Below are 19,130 nucleotides of genomic sequence, written 5' to 3'. Positions count from 1 at the left end.
TTTTTGTATTTTTTATTTTTGTATTTTTTTATATTTTTTTCCTTTATATTTTTTGTTCTTATGTTTTTATTCTTATATTTTTATATTTTTATATTTTTTAATTTTTTTATTTTTTTTTAATATTTTTTTTAATATATTTTTTATTTTTTGGTATTTTTTCTTTATTTTTATATTTTTTTTATTTTTTATATTTACATGTTTTCATTTTTATATTTTATATCTTTAGATATTTTATTTTTGTATTTTTATATTTTTATTTTTATATCTATATATTTTTATTTTCACGGTTTATATTTCCATATCTTTTATTTTTATTTTTTATGTTTTTTGTATTTTTTATTTTTGTATTTTTTTAATATTTTTTCCTTTATATTTTTTGTTTTTATTTTTATTATTCTTATATTTTTATTTTTATATTTTTATTTTTTGTATTTTTTCGTTTTTTGGTTTTATTTTTTTTGTTTTCATATTTTTTATTTTTTTGTATTTTTTCTTTATTTTTATATATTTTATTTTTTTATTTTTTATATTTACATATTTTCATTTTTATATTTTATATTTTCAGGTATTTTATTTTTGTATTTTTACTTTTTATTTTGATATTTATATATTTTCATAGTTTATATTTTTATATCTTTTATTTTTTTATTTTTTATGTTTTTTGTATTTTTTATATTTGTATTTTTTGTTTTTATATTTTTTACCTTTTCTTTTATGTTTTTATTTTTATATTTGCATTTTTATATACTTATGTTTATCTTTATAATTGCATTTATATCTCTGTTGATGTTCATATTTGTATTTCAAATTCTATTTTATTTTTACTTTCAATTTCAATTTTAATTTTAAATTTAATTTTAAATTTTAATTTTAAATTTTAATTTAATTTTAAATTTATTTTTATTTTATTTTTTCAGGAATATCCCTGGATCCTGAGTGCTTCTGATGACCAAACCATCCGAGTATGGAACTGGCAATCCAGGACCTGTGTCTGGTGAGATCCCTGGAATTCCCTGGAATTTCCCTGGAATTCCCTGAAATATTTCCTGGAATTTTCTTGGAATTTTCCTGCCGGTTTTTATCCCGGTTTTATCCCATTTTTTCCCTATTTTTTTTTAAATATTTTCCAATTTTTATCCCATTTTTCCCTGTTATTTCTGGAATGTTTTCCCAATTTTTATCCCATTTTTCCCATTATTCTCTGTTATTTCTAGAATGTTTTCCCAATTTTTATCCTGTGTTTATCCCATTTTTTCCCCATTTTTTCTGGAATATTTTCCCCATTTTTATCCCATTTTTATCCCATTTTTTCCCCAGTTTTTCTGGAATATTTTCCTGGTTTTTATCCTGTTATTTCTGGAATGTTTTCCCAATTTTTATCCCATTTTATCCCATTTTTTCCCTGTTATTTCTAGAATGTTTTCCCAGTTTTTATCCTGTGTTTATCCCATTTTTTCCCGTTATTTCTGGAATGTTTTCCTGGTTCTTAATCCCATTTTTATCCCATTTTTTCCCTGTTATTTCTGGAACATTTTCCCATTTTTTATCCCATTTTTATCCTATTTTTACCCCATTTTTTTCCTGTTATTTCTGGAATGTTTTCCCAATTTTTATTCCATTTTTATCCCATTTTCCCCTGGTTTTTCTGGAATGTTTATCCCATTTTTTTCCCATTTTTTCCTCATTTTTTCCCCATTTTTATCCCATTTTTCCCCCATTTTTTCCCCATTTTTATCCCATTTTTATCCAAGTTTTACCCCATTTTTTCCCTGTTATTTCTGGAACATTTCCCCCATTTTTTCCCCATTTTTTCCCTATTTTTCCCCCATTTTTATCCCATTTTTTCCCCATTATTTCCCCATTTTTATCCCATTTTTTCCCTATTTTTACCCCATTTTTTCCCTGTTATTTTTGTAATGTTTTCCCCACTTTTTCCCCATTTTAATCCCATTTTTTCCCCATTTTTATCCCACTTTTTCCCCATTTTTACCCCATTTTTCCCTGTTATTTCTGGAACATTTTCCCCATTTTTTCCCCATTTTTTCCCCATTTTTACCCCATTTTTACCCCATTTTTTCCCCATTTTTACCCCATTTTTGCCTTTTATTTTTGTAATTTTTTCCACACTTTTTCCCCATTTTTATCCCATTTTTTCCCTGTTATTTCTGGAACATTTTCCCAATTTTTATCTCATTTTTCCCCAATTTTACCCCATTTTTTCCCTGTTATTTCTGGAACATTTTCCCCATTTTTTCCCCATTTTTTCCCCATTTTTACCCCATTTTTTCCCTGTTATTTTTGTAAGGTTTTCCCCCTTTTTCCCCATTTTTATCCCATTTTTTCCCCATTTTTTCCCCATTTTTTCCCCCATTTTTTCCCCATTTTTTCCCCATTTTTTCCCCATTTTTACCCATTTTTATCCCATTTCCCCCTTTTTTCCCCATTTTTATCCCATTTTTTCCCCATTTTTCCCCCATTTTCCCCCTTTTTTACCCCATTTTTTCCGTTATTTTTGTAATGTTTTCTCCATTTTTATCCCATTTTTTCCCCTTTTATCCCATTTTTTCCCCTTTTATCCCATTTTTTCCCCATTTTTACCCCATTTTTTCCCTGTTATTTTTGTAACGTTTTCCCCATTTTTTCCCCATTTTTTCTCCATTTTTTCCCCATTTTCCCCCCATTTTTTCCCCATTTCTTCCCCATTTTTTCCCCATTTTTTCCCCATTTTTATCCCATTTTTATCCCATTTTCCCCCTTTTTTCCCCATTTTTATCCCATTTTTTCCCCATTTTTCCCCCATTTTCCCCCTTTTTACCCCATTTTTTCCCTGTTATTTTTGTAATGTTTTCTCCATTTTTATCCCATTTTTTCCCCATTTTTATCCCATTTTTTCCCCTTTTATCCCATTTTTTCCCCATTTTTACCCCATTTTTTCCCTGTTATTTTTGTAACGTTTTCCCCATTTTTTCCCCATTTTTTCCCATTTTTCCCATTTTCCCCCCATTTTTTCCCCATTTCTTCCCCATTTTTTCCCCATTTCTCCCATTTTTTCCCCTTTTCCCCCATTTTTCCCCCATTTTTTCCCCATTTTTACCCCATTTTTCCCTGTTATTTTTGTAATGTTTCCCCCATTTTTCCCCCATTTTCCCCCATTTTTACCCCATTTTTTCCCTGTTATTTCTGGAACATTTTCCCCATTTTTCCCCCATTTTCCCCCATTTTTATCCCATTTTCCCCTTCCCCCAGCGTGCTGACAGGACACAACCACTACGTGATGTGTGCCCAGTTCCACCCTGCCGAGGACCTGGTGGTGTCGGCCAGCCTGGACCAGACTGTCAGGGTGTGGGACATCTCCGGTGAGGATTCCCAAAAAAAAAATGGGAATGGGGATGGGGAAACCATGGGAATGGGTGTGGGACATCTCTGGTGAGAATTCCCAAAAAAAAAATGGGAATGGGATGGGAAAATCTGGGAATGAATGTGAGACATCTCTGGTGAGAATTCCCAAAAAAAAAAGTGGGAATAGGGATGGGAAAACCTGAGAATGAATGTGAGACATCTCTGGTGAGAATTCCCAAAAAAAAACGGGAATGGGGATGGGAAAACCTGGGAATGGGAATGGGATATATCCAGTGAGAATTCCCAAAAAAACTGAGAATGGGGAAACCATGGGAATGGGTGTGGGACATCTCTGGTGAGAATTTCCCAAAAAAATGGGAATGGGAAATCCATGGGAAAGGGTGTGGGATATATCCAGTGAGAATTCCCAAAAAAAAAACCTGGGAATGGGAATGGGAAATCCATGGGAATGGGATTGGGTGTGGGACGTCTCTGGTGAGAATTCCCAAAAAAAATGGGAATGGGGATGGGGAATTCATGGGAATGGGAATGGGAAAACCTGGGAAAGGGTGTGGGATATATCTGGTGAAAAATCCCAAAAAAAACCTGGGAATGGGGATGGGAAATCCATGGAAACAGGTGTGGGATGCATCTGGTGAGATTCCATGGAAAAACTTGGGATAATCTGGGAAAAGGGTGAGAGATTCCAAAAAAATTCTGGGATGGGAATGGGGCTGGAGCAGCTGGAGAAGGGAATGGGAAATTCTGGAGAAAAGGGGGATCCAGGGAGAATTTGGGATGTTCCAGGGGAAATTTGGGATCTGATCCCAGAAAATGAGACAGGACAGGAGGGAGCAGCCTCCAGCTGGGTCAGGGTGGGAAATTTGGGATGATTTTTCCATGGAAAAAGGGTTGGGAAGTGTTCAGGGGGCTCAGAGAGGGTTGGATCCCCATCCCTGGAGGGAATTCCATGAATTCTTTGGGATCAGGCACAGCTTGGACTGGATGAGCTTGGAATTCTTTCCCAAACCTCAGGAATTTGGGATTCTGTGGATCCTTGGAATTCTCTCTCAATCCCAAAAATTTTGGGATTCTGTGGATTCTTGGAATTCTCTCCCAGGAATTTGGGATTTTGTGGATCCTTGGAATTCTCTCCCAGGAATTTTGTGATTCTGTGGATCCTTGGAATTCTCTCCCAGGAATTTGGGATTTTGTGGATCCTTGGAATTCTCTCTCAGGAATTTGGGATTTTGTGGATCCTTGGAATTCTCTCCCAGGAATTTGGGATTTTGTGGATCCTTGGAATTCTCTCTCAATCCCAAAAAATTTTGGGGTCTGTGTATCCTTGGAATTCTCTCCCAGGAATTTTGGGATTCTGTGGATCCTTGGAATTCTCTCAATCCCAGGAATTTTGGGATTCTGTGGATCCTTGGAATTCTCTCTCAATCCCAAAAATTTTGGGATTCTGTGGATCCTTGGAATTCTCTCCCAGGAATTTTGGGATTCTGTGGATCCTTGGAATTCTCTCCCAGGAATTTTGGGATTCTGTGGATCCCGAGGGTGGAGCTGGAAAATCCCGGGACGGATCAGCAAGAGACGGGAACGGGGGAATCCTACAGAAAACGGAGAATCCAGGATAAAATTTGGGATCTTCCAGGGGAAATTTGGGATGTGATCCCAAGGAATGAGGAAAAACCTTTGGAATTTTTGCTTTCCCAGGGCTCAGGAAGAAGAACCTGTCCCCGGGGGCGGTGGAGTCGGACGTGCGCGGCATCACCGGCGTCGACCTGTTCGGCACCACCGACGCCGTGGTGAAGCACGTCCTGGAGGTGCCCAGAATTCCCAAAATTCCCTGGGGAGTTACCCCCACATTCCCAGTGACCGTTCCCGGTGAAAATTCCCTGGATTTTCCGCCATTCCCAATGAAGGTTCCCTGGATTTGACCCATTCCCGGTGACCATTCCCAGTGACCGTTCCCTGGATTTCCCCCATTCCCAGTGGCCATTCCCAGTGAAAATTCCCTGGATTTTTCCCCATTCCCTATGAAAATTCCCTGGATTTTTCCCCATTCCCAGTGACCATTCCCAGTGACCATTCCCTGGATTTTTCCCCATTCCCAGTGACCATTCCCAGTGGCAATTCCCTGGATTTTCCCCATTACCAATGACAATTCCCAATAAAAATTCCCTGGATTTTTCCCCATTCCCAGTGACCATTCCCAGTGACCATTCCCATTGACCATTCCCAGTGCCAATTCCCTGGATTTTCTCCCCATTCCCAATGACAATTCCCAATAAAAATTCCCTGGATTTTTCCCCATTCCCATTGACCATTCCCAGTGACAATTCCCTGGATTTTCCCCCCATTCCCAGTGACCATTCCCAGTGACAATTCCCAGGGTTTTTTCCCCATTCCCAATGACAATTCCCAATAAAAATTCCATGGATTTTTCCCCATTCCCAGTGACCATTCCCATTGACCATTCCCAGTGGCAATTCCCTGGATTTCCCCCATTCCCATTGACCATTCCCATTGGCCATTCCCAGTGGCAATTCCCTGGATTTTCCCCCCATTCCCAGTGACCATTCCCAGTGACAATTCCCAGGGTTTTTTCCCCATTCCCAATGACAATTCCCAATAAAAATTCCCTGGATTTTTCCCCATTCCCATTGACCATTCCCATTGACCATTCCCAGTGGCAATTCCCTGGATTTTCCCCATTCCCAATGACAATTCCCAATAAAAATTCCCTGGATTTTTCCCCATTCCCAGTGACCATTCCCAGTGACAATTCCCAGTGACAATTCCCTGGACTTTTCCCCCATTCCCAGTAACAATTCCCTGGATTTTTCCCCATTCCCAGTGACCATTCCCAGTGACAATTCCCAGGGTTTTTTCCCCATTCCCAATGACAATTCCCAATAAAAATTCCATGGATTTTTCCCCATTCCCAGTGACCATTCCCATTGACCATTCCCAGTGGCAATTCCCTGGATTTTCCCCATTCCCAATGACAATTCCCAATAAAAATTCCCTGGATTTTTCCCCATTCCCAGTGACCATTCCCAGTGACAATTCCCAGTGACCATTCCCTGGATTTCCCCCATTCCCAGTGACAATTCCCAGGTTTTTTTCCCCCATTCCCAGTGACAATTCCCTTTTCCCAGGGCCATGACAGGGGGGTGAACTGGGCTGCCTCCCATTCCCAGTGACAATTCCCTGGACTTTCCCCATTCCCAGTAACAATCCCTGGATTTCCCCCATTCCCATTGACCATTCCCAGGATTTTTCCCCATTCCCATTGACCATTCCCAGTGGCAATTCCCTGGATTTTCCCCATTCCCAATGACAATTCCCAATAAAAATTCCCTGGATTTTTCCCCATTCCCAGTGACCATTCCCAGTGACCATTCCCAGTGCCAATTCCTTGGATTTTCCCCCATTCCCTATGAAAATTCCCTGGATTTTCCCCCATTCCCAGTGATCATTCCCTATGAAAATTCCCTGGATTTTCCCCATTCCCAGTGACCATTCCCTGGATTTTTTTCCCCCATTCCCAGTGACAATTCCCAGGTTTTTTTCCCCCATTCCCAGTGACTATTCCCTGGATTTTCCCCATTCCCATTGACCATTCCCAGTGACAATTCCCAGGTTTTTTTCCCCCATTCCCAGTGACCATTCCCTGGATTTCTTTCTCCCCATTCCCAGTGACAATTCCCAGGTTTTTTTCCCCCATTCCCAGTGACAATTCCCTGGATTTTTCCCCATTCCCAATGGAAATTCCCTGGATTTCAGGGCCATGACAGGGGGGTGAACTGGGCTGCCTTCCACCCCCATTCCCAGTGACAATTCCCAGGTTTTTTTCCCCCATTCCCAGTGACAATTCCCTGGATTTTTTCCCATTCCCAATGGAAATTCCCTGGATTTCAGGGCCATGACAGGGGGGTGAACTGGGCTGCCTTCCACCCCCATTCCCAGTGACAATTCCCAGGTTTTTTTCCCCCATTCCCAGTGACAATTCCCTGGATTTTTTCCCATTCCCAATGGAAATTCCCTGGATTTCAGGGCCATGACAGGGGGGTGAACTGGGCTGCCTTCCACCCCTCCATGCCTCTCATCGTCTCGGGCGCCGACGATCGCCAGGTGAAGATCTGGAGGATGAACGGTGAGAGAAAAACAGGAAAAAAAACAGCAAAAATGGGAAAAAGTGGGAAAAACCCCTCAGGATGGGAAAAATGGGAACCAGCCCCCATTCCCAGCCTTTTCCTGCTTTTTTTCCCCCAATTCTGTGAGATTTTTTCTCCCATTCCTTCCGTTTTTCTGAGTTTTTATTCCCATTTCTGTTTTTATCCCCATTCCTTCCATTTTCCTCCTTTTACTCCCCAATTCTCTCCATTTTCCTGGGGTTTTTTTTTCCCCCCCACTCTTTTCATTCTCCTGCTGGTTTTCTCCATCCCATTATTTTTTTCCCCATTTTCCCCTGTTTTTCCTCCCAGAATCCAAGGCCTGGGAGGTGAACACATGCTGGGCTGCTTTCTCCTTTTCTCCAGCAGATTTTTTTCCCCATTTCCTTGTCTTTTTTCCCCATTTCTTTATGGTTTCTCCCCATTTCCTTGTGCTTTTTCCCCATTTTCTCATATTTTCTCCCAATTCCTTTGCTGTTTTTCCCCATCCCATTATTTTTTCCCTGTTTTTCCCAGAATCCAAGGCCTGGGAGGTGAACACACACTGGGCTGGTTTCTCCCTTTCTCCAGCAGATTTTTTCCCATTTCCTTGTCTTTTTTCCCATTTTCTCACATTTTCTCCCCATTTCTCTGTATCTTCTCCCCATTCCCCTGCTGTATTTCCCCATCCCATTATTTTTTTCCCCATTTTCCCCATTTTTCCCCAGAATCCAAGTCCTGGGAGGTGAACACATGCCAGACTGGTTTCTCCTTTTCTCCAGCACATTTTCCCCATTTCCTTGTGTTTTTTCCCAGAATCCAAGGCCTGGGAGGTGAACACACGCCGGGCTGGTTTCTCCCTTTCTCCAGCAGATTTTTTCCCATTTCCTTGTGATTTTTTCATATTTTCTCATATTTTCTCCCCATTTCCTTGCTGTATTTCCCCATCCCATTATTTTTTTTCCCATTTTCCTCATCTTCCCCAGAATCCAAGGCCTGGGAGGTGAACACACGCCGGGCTGGTTTCTCCCTTTCTCCAGCAGATTTTTTCCCCATTTTCTCACATTTTCTCCCGATTTCTCTGTATTTTCTCCCCATTCCTTTGCTCTTTTTCCCAATCCCATTATTTTTTTTCCCATTTTCCCTGTTTTTCCCATTTTTCCCAGAATCCAAGGCCTGGGAGGTGAACACACACCGGGCTGGTTTCTCCTTTTCTCCAGCAAATTTTTTTTCCCATTTCCTTGTGGTTTCTCCCCATTTTCTCACATTTTCTCCCCATTTCTCTGTATTTTCTCCCCATTCCCCTGCTGTATTCCCCCATCCCATAATTTTTTTTCCCATTTTCCCCATTTCCCCCAGAATCCAAGGCCTGGGAGGTGAACACACGCCGGGCTGGTTTCTCCCTTTCTCCAGCAGTTTTTTTCCCCATTTTCTCACATTTTCTCCCCATTTCTCTGTATCTTCTCCCCATCCCCCTGCTCTATTCCCCCATCCCATTATTTTTTCCCCATTTCCTTGTGTTTTTTCCCAGAATCCAAGGCCTGGGAGGTGGACACCTGCCGTGGCCACTACAACAACGTTTCGTGCGCCGTGTTCCACCCGCGCCAGGAGCTGATCCTCAGCAACTCAGAGGACAAGAGCATCAGGGTGTGGGACATGTCCAAGCGGTGAGGGGGGTTCCCTGGGGGTGGGAAAGGATTTTGGGGGATTCCCAGAATTCCCAGGATCCCCAAATTTTTGGTTTTTTTTGGTTTTTTTTCCCCCCCCACCAGCACCGGAGTCCAAACGTTCCGGCGCGACCACGACCGGTTCTGGGTGCTGGCAGCACATCCCAACCTCAACCTGTTCGCTGCTGGTGAGTCCTGGGGGAGCCCCAAAATCGGGCTGGGAGACCCCAAAATGCCCTGGGGAACCCCAAAATTCCCTTGGGAACCCCTAAATACCTTGGGAACCCCAAAATTCCCTTGGGAACCCCTGAATACCTTGGGAACCCCAAAATTCCGATGAGAGACCCCAAAATTCCCTTGGGAACCCCAAAATTCCCTTGGGAACCCCTAAATACCTTGGGAACCCCAAAATTCCGATGAGAGACCCCAAATTCCCTTGGGAACCCCAAATTCCAGATGAAATACCCCAAAATTCCCTTGGGAACCCCAAAATCGGGCTGGGAGACCCCAAAATTCCCTTGGGACCCCCAAAATACCTTGGGAACCCCAAAATTCCGATGAGAGACCCCAAAATTCCCTTGGGAACCCCAAATTCCCTTGGGAACCCCAAATTCTCTTTGGAGCCCAAATTTCAGATGAGATATCCCAAAATTGCCTTGGGAACCCCAAAATCCAGATGAAATACCCCAAAATTCCCTTGGGAACCCCAAATTCCAGATGTGAGAGCTCCAGATTCCCTTGGGAACCCCAAATTTCCTGGGAAACATCAAAATTCAGATGGGATACCCCAAAATTCCCTTGGGAACCCCAAAATTCCCTTGGGAACCCCAAAATCGGGCTGGGAGACCCCAAATTCTCTTGGGAATCCCAAAATCCAGCTGGGAGACCCCAAAATTCCCTTTGGGAATCTCAAATTCCAGATGGGGGAGACCCCAAATTCCCTTGGGAACCCCAAAATTCCGCTGGGAGAGCCCCAAATTCCCTTGGGAACCCCAAATTTCCTGGGAAACCCCAAAATTCAGATGGGATATCCCAAAATTCCCTTGGGAACACCAAAATTCCCTTGGGAACCCCAAATTCCCTTGGGAACCCCTAAATACCTTGGGAACCCCAAAATTCCGATGAGAGACCCCAAAATTCCCTTGGGAACCCCAACATTCCCCTGGGAACCCCAAAATTTAGATGAGAGAGCCCCAAATTGCCTTGGGAATCCCAAAATCTGGATGGGAGAGCCCCAAATTCCCTTGGGAACCCCAAATTTCTTGGGGAACCCCAAAATTCAGATGGGATATCCCAAAATTCCCTTGGGAACCTCAAAATTCCCTTGGGAACCCCAATGTTCCCTTGGGAACCCCAAATTCTCTTTGGAGCCCAAATTTCAGATGAGATATCCCAAAATTCCCTTGGGAACCTCAAATTCCAGATGGGGGAACCCCAAATTCCAGATGGGATACCCCAAAAATCCCCTCAGGACCCCCCAGATTTCCCCAGGAACTCCTTTCTGTGGTTCCCATCCCGAATTCCTGCTGGTTCTGCCCAAAATTCCAGGTGTAATTCCCAGTGTTTTCCTGGAATTCTGGGTGGTTTCATCCCCAGGCCACGATGGGGCCACACTGGTGTTCAATCCCCATTCCCATCCCAGAATTCCAGCTGTAATTCCCAATGTTTTTCCCAGAATTCCAGGTGTAATTCCCAATGTTTTTCCCAGAATTCCAGGTGTAATCCCCAATGTTTTCCCAGAATTCCAGGTGTAATTCCCAATGTTTTTCCCAGAATTCCCAATGTTTTTCCCTGTTTTTCCCCCCAGGACACGATGGGGGGATGCTGGTGTTCAATCCCCAGAATTCCAGGTGTAATTCCCAATGTTTTCCCAGAATTCCAGATGTAATTCCCAATGTTTTTCCCAGAATTCCAGGTGTAATTCCCAATGTTTTCCCCAGAATTCCCAATGTTTTTCCCTGTTTTTCCCCAGGACATGATGGGGGGATGCTGGTGTTCAATCCCCATTCCCACCCCAGAATTCCCAATGTAATTCCCAATGTTTTTCCCAGAATTCCAGGTGTAATTCCCAATGTTTTTCCATGTTTTTCCCCCCAGGACACGATGGGGGGATGCAGGTGTTCAATCCCCAGAATTCCAGGTGTAATTCCCAATGTTTTTCCCAGAATTCCAGGTGTAATTCCCAATATTTTTCCCTGTTTTTCCCCAGGACACGATGGGAGGAATGCTGGTGTTCAATCCCCAGAATTCCAGGTGTAATTCCCAATGTTTTTCCCAGAATTCCCAATATTTTTCCATGTTTTTTTCCCCAGGACACGATGGGGGGATGCTGGTGTTCAATCCCCAGAATTCCAGGTGTAATTCCCAATGTTTTTCCCTGTTTTTCCCCAGGACACGATGGGGGGATGCTGGTGTTCAATCCCCATTCCCACCCCAGAATTCCAGGTGTAATTCCCAATGTTTTTCCCCAGGACACGATGGGGGGATGCAGGTGTTCAATCCCCAGAATTCCAGGTGTAATTCCCAATGTTTTTTCCAGAATTCCAGGTGTAATTCCCAATATTTTTCCATGTTTTTCCCCCCAGGACACGATGGAGGGATGCAGGTGTTCAATCCCCAGTCCCACCCCAGAATTCCAGGTGTAATTCCCAATGTTTTTCCCAGAATTCCAGGTGTAATTCCCAATGTTTTTCCCAGAATTCCCAATATTTTTCCATGTTTTTCCCCCCAGGACACGATGGGGGGATGCTGGTGTTCAATCCCCAGAGTTCCAGGTGTAATTCCCAATGTTTTTCCCAGAATTCCCAATGTTTTTCCCTGTTTTTCCCCAGGACACGATGGGGGCATGCTGGTGTTCAATCCCCATTCCCACCCCAGAATTCCCAATGTAATTCCCAATATTTTTCCATGTTTTTCCCCCCAGGCCACAATGGAGGGATGCTGGGTGTTCAGTCCCCATTCCAGGTGTAATTCCCAATGTTTTTCCCAGAATTCCCAATATTTTTCCCTGTTTTTCCCCAGGACACGATGGGGGGATGCTGGTGTTCAATCCCCAGAATTCCAGGTGTAATTCCCAATGTTTTTCCCAGAATTCCCAATGTTTTTCCCTGTTTTTCCCCCCAGGACATGATGGGGGGATGCTGGTGTTCAATCCCCAGAATTCCAGGTGTAATTCCCAATGTTTTCCCCAGAATTCCCAATGTTTTTCCCTGTTTTTCCCCAGGACATGATGGAGGGATGCAGGTGTTCAATCCCCATTCCCACCCCAGAATTCCAGGTGTAATTCCCAATGTTTTTCCCAGAATTCCCAATATTTTTCCATGTTTTTTTCCCCAGGACACGATGGGGGGATGCTGGTGTTCAATCCCCAGAGTTCCAGGTGTAATTCCCAATGTTTTTCCCAGAATTCCCAATGTTTTTCCCCAGGACACGATGGGGGCATGCAGGTGTTCAATCCCCATTCCCACCCCAGAATTCCAGGTGTAATTCCCAATGTTTTTCCATGTTTTTTTCCCCAGGCCACGATGGGGGGATGCTGGTGTTCAATCCCCAATCCCACCCCAGAATTCCAGGTGTAATTCCCAATGTTTTTCCCTGTTTTTCCCCAGGACACGATGGGGGCATGATGGTGTTCAATCCCCATTCCCACCCCAGAATTCCCAATGTAATTCCCAATATTTTTCCCTGTTTTTCCCCCCAGGACACGATGGGGGCATGCAGGTGTTCAATCCCCATTCCCACCCCAGAATTCCAGGTGTAATTCCCAATATTTTTCCCTGTTTTTCCCCAGGCCACGATGGGGGCATGCAGGTGTTCAATCCCCAATCCCACCCCAGAATTCCAGGTGTAATTCCCAATATTTTTCCCTGTTTTTCCCCCCAGGACACGATGGGGGGATGCTGGTGTTCAAGCTGGAGCGGGAGCGGCCGGCGCTGGCCGTGCACGGGAACTCGCTGTTCTACGTCAAGGATCGGTTCCTGCGGCAGCTCGACTTCAGCAGCTCCCGGGACGTGGCCGTGATGCAGCTGCGCAGGCATGGGAACCCCAAAAACCCCAGAAATCCCATAAACACCATCCCATAAACCCCAAAAATCCCATAAATCCCATCCCATAAACCCCAGAAATCCCATAAATCCTGTCCCAGTCCCATCCACCGTCCCTGCTGCAGCTCGACTTCAGCAGCTCCCGGGACGTGGCCGTGATGCAGCTGCGCAGGCATGGGAACCCCAAAAACCCCAAAAACACCATCCTAGAAATCCCATAAACCCCAGAAATCCCATAAACCCCATCCCATAAACCCCAGAAATCCCATAAATCCTTTCCCAGTCCCATCCATCCTCCCTGCGGCAGCTCAACTTCAGCAGCTCCCAGGACGTGGCTGTGATGCAGCTCCGCAGGCATGGGAACCCCAGAAACCCCAGAAATCCCATAAGCCTCATCCCATAAACCCCATTCCATAAAACCCCTCCCATAAACCCCAAAAATCCCATAAACCTCTTCCCATAAACCCCAGAAATCCCATAAATCCTGTCCCAGTCCCATCCACCGTCCCTGCTGCAGCTCGACTTCAGCAGCTCCCGGGACGTGGCTGTGATGCAGCTCTGCAGGCATGGGAACCCCAAAAATCCCAAAAACACCATCCTAGAAATCCCAGAAATCCCAGAAATCCCATAAGTCATATCCTATCAGTCCCATCAATCCCATCAATCCATCCTGCAGCAGCTCGACTTCAGCAGCTCCCGGGACGTGGCCGTGATGCAGCTGTGCAGGCATGGGAACCCCAAAAACCCCATAAACCCCATCCCAGAATCCCATAAACCCCAGAAATCCCATAAATCCCATAAACCCAATAAATCCTATCCCATAAATCATATCCCACCAATCCCATCCATCCTCCCTGCTGCAGCTCGACTTCAGCAGCTCCCGGGACGTGGCTGTGATGCAGCTCTGCAGGCATGGAAACCCCATCCCATAAACACCATAAATCTCATAAACACCATCCCATAAACCCCATAAACACCAAAAATCCCACAAATCATATCTTATCAATCCCAATCCCATCCATCCTCCCTGCTGCAGCTCGACTTCAGCAGCTCCCAGGACGTGGCTGTGATGCAGCTCTGCAGGCATGGGATGAACCCCATCCCATAAACACCATCCCATAAATCCCAAAATCCCATAAACCCCAGAAATCTCCATAAACCCCAAAAATCCATAAACTTCATCCCAGAAATCCCAGAAATCATATCCCAGTCCCATCCTTCCTTCCTGCAGCAGCTCAAATTCAGCAGCTCCCGGGATGTAGCTGTCATGCAGCTCTGCAGGTATAGGATAAACCCCATCCCATAAACCCCAGAAATGCCATAAATCCCATCCCATAAACCCCAGAAATCCCATAAATCCTGTCCCAGTCCCATCCATCCTCCCTGCAGCAGCTCAACTTCAGCAGCTCCCGGGACGTGGCTGTGATGCAGCTCCGCAGGCATGGGAACCCCAGAAACCCCATAAACCCCAAAAATCCCATAAACACCATCCCATAAACCCCAAAAATCCCATAAACCCCATCTCAGAAATCCCATAAACCCCAGAAATCCCATAAATCATATCCCATCCATCCTCCCTGTGGCAGCTCAACTTCAGCTGCTCCTGGGATGTGGCTGTGATGCAGCTCTGCAGGCATGGGAACCCCATCCCATAAACACCATCCCATAAATCCCATCCCATAAACCCCAGAAATCCCATTAACCCCAGAAATCCCATAAACCCCAATCCCATCAATCCTTCCTGTGGCAGCTCCCAGGATGTGGCTGTGATGCGGCTCCACAGGCACGGGATAAATCCCATCCCATAAACCCCAAAAATCCCATAAACCCCAAAAATCCCATAAACCCCAGAAATCCCATAAACCCCATCCCATAAACCCCAGAAATCCTATAAACCCCATCTCATAAACCCCAAAAATCCTATAAACCCCATCCCATAAACCCCAAAAATCCTATAAACCCCATCTCATAAACCCCATCCCATAAACCCCAAATCCTATAAACCCCAAATCCCATAAACCCCAAATCCCATAAACCCCAAATCCTATAAACCCCAAATCCCATAAACCCCAAATCCCATAAACCCCAAATCCCATAAACCCCAAAATCCCATCCCTGAAATCCCGTAAATCATCCTAGAAATCCCATAAATTCCATCCCATAAATCACATCCCAGAAATCCCCTCTGTTATATCCTAGAAATGCCATAAATCCCATCCCAGAAATCCCAGAAACAGTATCCTAGAAATGCTATAAATCCCATAAATCACCTGTAAATCCCATCCTAATTCCAGAAATCACAGAAATCCCACTAATCCCATAAATCCCATCCCAGTCCCATCAATCCCTTCCTGCAAATCCCATCAATCCCAATCCCACGAATCCCATCCCATAAAATCCATCCCAATCCCATCCCATTCCATTAATCCCATCTCAGTCCCATAAATCCCATAAATCCCAATCCTATCCCATCAATCCCATCTCATCCCATAAATTCTCCTGTTTTCCCCCAAATCCAATTTTCATTTTTCCCTTTTTTTCCCCCAGTGGTTCCAAGTTCCCGGTGTTCAGCATGTCCTACAACCCTGCTGAGAACGCTGTGCTGCTCTGCACTGTGAGTTCCCAAATCCCAAAATCCTAAATCCCTAAATCCCTAAATCCCCAAATCCCAAAATCCTAAATCTCAAAATCGCAAAATCCTCAAACCCCAAAATCCCCAAATCCCAAAATCCTAAATCTCAAAATCCCCAAATCCACAGATGCCCAAATCCTAAATCCCTAAAATCCCAAATCCCAACATCCCAAAATCCTAAATCCCAAAATCCACAAATCCCTAAAATCCCAAATCCCAAAATCTCCAAATCCCAAAATCCCAAAACTCCCAGATCCCAAATCCCCAAACCCCAAAATCCCCAAATCCTAAATCCCAAAATTCCCAAATCCCAAAATCCCCAAATGGCAAATCCCAAAATCCCCAAACCCCAAAATCCCCAAACTCCCAAATCCTAAATCCCAAAATCCCCAAACCCCAAAATCCCAAAATCATAAAAAACCCAAATTCTAAAATCCCCAAACCCCAAAATCCTAAATCTCAAAATCCCCAAACCTCAAAATCCACAAATCCCAAAATCCTAAATCCCAAAATCCACAGTTCCCAAAATCCAAATCCCAAAATCCCCAAATCCCCAAACCCCCCAAATCCTAAATCCCAAAATTCCCAAAATCCCCAAATCCTAAATCTCAAAATACCCAAACCCCAAAATCCCCAAACCCCAAAATCCTCAAATTCCAAAATCCCAAATCCCCAAAATCCCCAAATCCTAAATCTCAAAATCCCCAAACCCTCAAATCCTAATTCCCCAAATCCCCAAATCCCAAAATCCCCAAATCCCTGATTTTAGGGGCAAACCATCTTAAATCCTTTTGTTTTTTTTTTGTGGGAAAATCCCTTAAATTCTGGGAAAAAAATCCCTTAAATCCCTGATTTTTGGGGGAAAAATTCCCTCAAATCCCTGATTTTTTTGGGGAAAAATCCCTGAAATCCCCCATTTTTTTGGGAAAAATCCCTAAAATCCCCCATTTTTTTGGGAAAAATCCCTAAAATCCCCCATTTTTTTTGGGAAAAATCCCTGAAATCCCCCATTTTTTTGGGAAAAATCCCTAAAATCTCCCATTTTTATGGGAAAAATCCCTGAAATCCCCCATTTTTTTGGGAAAAATCCCTAAAATCCCCCATTTTTTTGGGGAAAAATCCCTGAAACCCCCCATTTTTTTGGGAAAAATCCCTGAAATCCCCCATTTTTTTGGGGAAAAATCCCTAAAATCCCCCATTTTTTTGGGAAAAATCCCTAAAATCTCCCATTTTTATGGGAAAAATCCCTGAAATCCCCCATTTTTTTGGGAAAAATCCCTAAAATCCCCCATTTTTTTGGGAAAAATCCCTAAAATCCCCCATTTTTTTGGGGAAAAATCCCTGAAATCCCCCATTTTTTTGGGAAAAATCCCTAAAATCCCCCTTTTTTTTGGGGAAAAATCCCTGAAATCCCCCATTTTTTTGGGAAAAATCCCTAAAATCTCCCATTTTTATGGGAAAAATCCCTGAAATCCCCCATTTTTTTGGGAAAAATCCCTAAAATCCCCCATTTTTTTGGGGAAAAATCCCTGAAACCCCCCATTTTTTTGGGAAAAATCCCTGAAATCCCCCATTTTTTTGGGGAAAAATCCCTAAAATCCCCCATTTTTTTGGGAAAAATCCCTAAAATCTCCCATTTTTATGGGAAAAATCCCTGAAATCCCCCATTTTTTTGGGAAAAATCCCTGAAATCCCCCATTTTTTTGGGAAAAATCCCTAAAATCCCCCATTTTTTTGGGAAAAATCCCTAAAATCCCCCATTTTTTTGGGGAAAAATCCCTGAAATCCCCCATTTTTTTGGGAAAAATCCCTAAAATCCCCCTTTTTTTTGGGGAAAAATCCCTGAAATCCCCCATTTTTTTGGGAAAAATCCCTAAAATCTCCCATTTTTATGGGAAAAATCCCTGAAATCCCCCATTTTTTTGGGAAAAATCCCTAAAATCACCCATTTTTTTGGGGAAAAATCCCTAAAATCCCCCATTTTTTTGGGAAAAATCCCTAAAATCTCCCATTTTTTTGGGAAAAATCCCTAAAATCTCCCATTTTTTGTCCCCCAGCGAGCCAGCAACCTGGAGAACAGCACCTATGACCTGTACACCATTCCCAAGGATGCAGATTCCCAAAATCCCGATGGTGAGTGTTCCCAAAAATCCCCAAAATCCCCAAAATTTCCATCCCCAATTCCACCCTTTATTTATCCTTAAAAATCTCTTTTTTTCCCCAAAAAATCCCATTTTTTCTTCTTTTTCCCCCCAAAAAATTTCATTTTTCCCCCCCCAAAAATCCCATTTTTCCCCCAAAAAAAATCTTCTTTTTCCCCCCCAAAAATCCCATTTTTCCCCCCAAAAAATCTTCTTTTTCCCCCAAAAAAAAATCTTTTTTTTCCCATATTTTTGGCATCTTTTCCCTTGAAAATTTCAAACTTTTCCACCCCCATCCATATTTTATCAGGAATTCTCCTTTCCCTTCCCAAATTTCCCTCTCAGCTGGAGATTTCCTGGCTTTGTCCAAAATTGATGGATTGGGGGTGGATTTTTGGGATAAAAAACCCTTTAAAAATGACAATTCCAGGAATTATTTTCTTTTCTTTCTCTGCCAAACCCCACATAAATTTATTTCTTTTTTTTATTTGGAGGAATTTACAATTCCAAGCCATGATTTAATGGGATAAAAACTCCCAATTTCTCTTTTTTTTAATTTTTTTTTTTTATTTTTTCTTGGTTTTAAATCCCAGCTGCTCCCCCTGCCAGGGGGAAATAAATGATGGATTTGGGGATTTTTCCAGGGACAAAATGAGACAAAAATAATTGTATTTTTTGGGAAGTTTTGTCCAGCTGGGATATTGGGAAAATCAATCAAATCCCTGCTTGTGACAGAGGAGCAGCTGGAATTTCCAACCAGCAGCTCCCAGAAAAGAGAAAAAAAAGGGAAAAAGGAAAATTCTACCAGCAGAGGAGGGAGAAGGGAAAAATTTGGGGGGAAAAACCTCAAAAATCTGAATTTTAGGGAAAAAAAAAACCTCAAATCCCTGATTTTTTTAGAAAAAAAAATCCCTCAAATCCTTTTTTTTTTCTGGAAGAATTCCACATTTTCAGGGGGGAACACTTCTCAAATCCCTGATTTTTTTTAGGGGAAAAAAAAAAAATCTCTTAAATCCCTGATTTTTTTGGGGGGAAAAAATTCCTTGAATCCCACATTTTATTGGAGGGGAAAAAAAAACTCAAATCCCAGATTTTTTTTGGGGAAAAATTCCTTGAATCCCACATTTTTTGGGGGAAAAAAAACC

The 19,130-nt window shown here is 42.9% G+C and overlaps 1 protein-coding gene across 1 annotated transcript in view; it reads left to right on the top strand.

The window, feature by feature from the left end:
- The window catches only part of COPA (COPI coat complex subunit alpha), a 57,095-nt gene that overhangs the window by 8,628 nt on the left and 29,337 nt on the right, over positions 1-19,130 (top strand). Inside the window, exons 5-13 of the mRNA XM_056509925.1 lie at positions 918-994; positions 3,247-3,356; positions 5,059-5,168; positions 7,405-7,504; positions 9,034-9,169; positions 9,275-9,357; positions 13,052-13,202; positions 15,760-15,826; positions 17,902-17,977. Coding sequence (XP_056365900.1) covers positions 918-994; positions 3,247-3,356; positions 5,059-5,168; positions 7,405-7,504; positions 9,034-9,169; positions 9,275-9,357; positions 13,052-13,202; positions 15,760-15,826; positions 17,902-17,977 — 910 coding nt within the window. The remainder of the gene's footprint in view (positions 1-917; positions 995-3,246; positions 3,357-5,058; positions 5,169-7,404; positions 7,505-9,033; positions 9,170-9,274; positions 9,358-13,051; positions 13,203-15,759; positions 15,827-17,901; positions 17,978-19,130) is intronic.

This window comes from Oenanthe melanoleuca, chromosome 25, assembly GCF_029582105.1.
Source record: "Oenanthe melanoleuca isolate GR-GAL-2019-014 chromosome 25, OMel1.0, whole genome shotgun sequence".
NCBI lineage: Eukaryota > Metazoa > Chordata > Aves > Passeriformes > Muscicapidae > Oenanthe > Oenanthe melanoleuca.
This window is presented reverse-complemented; position numbering and strand designations above follow the sequence as displayed.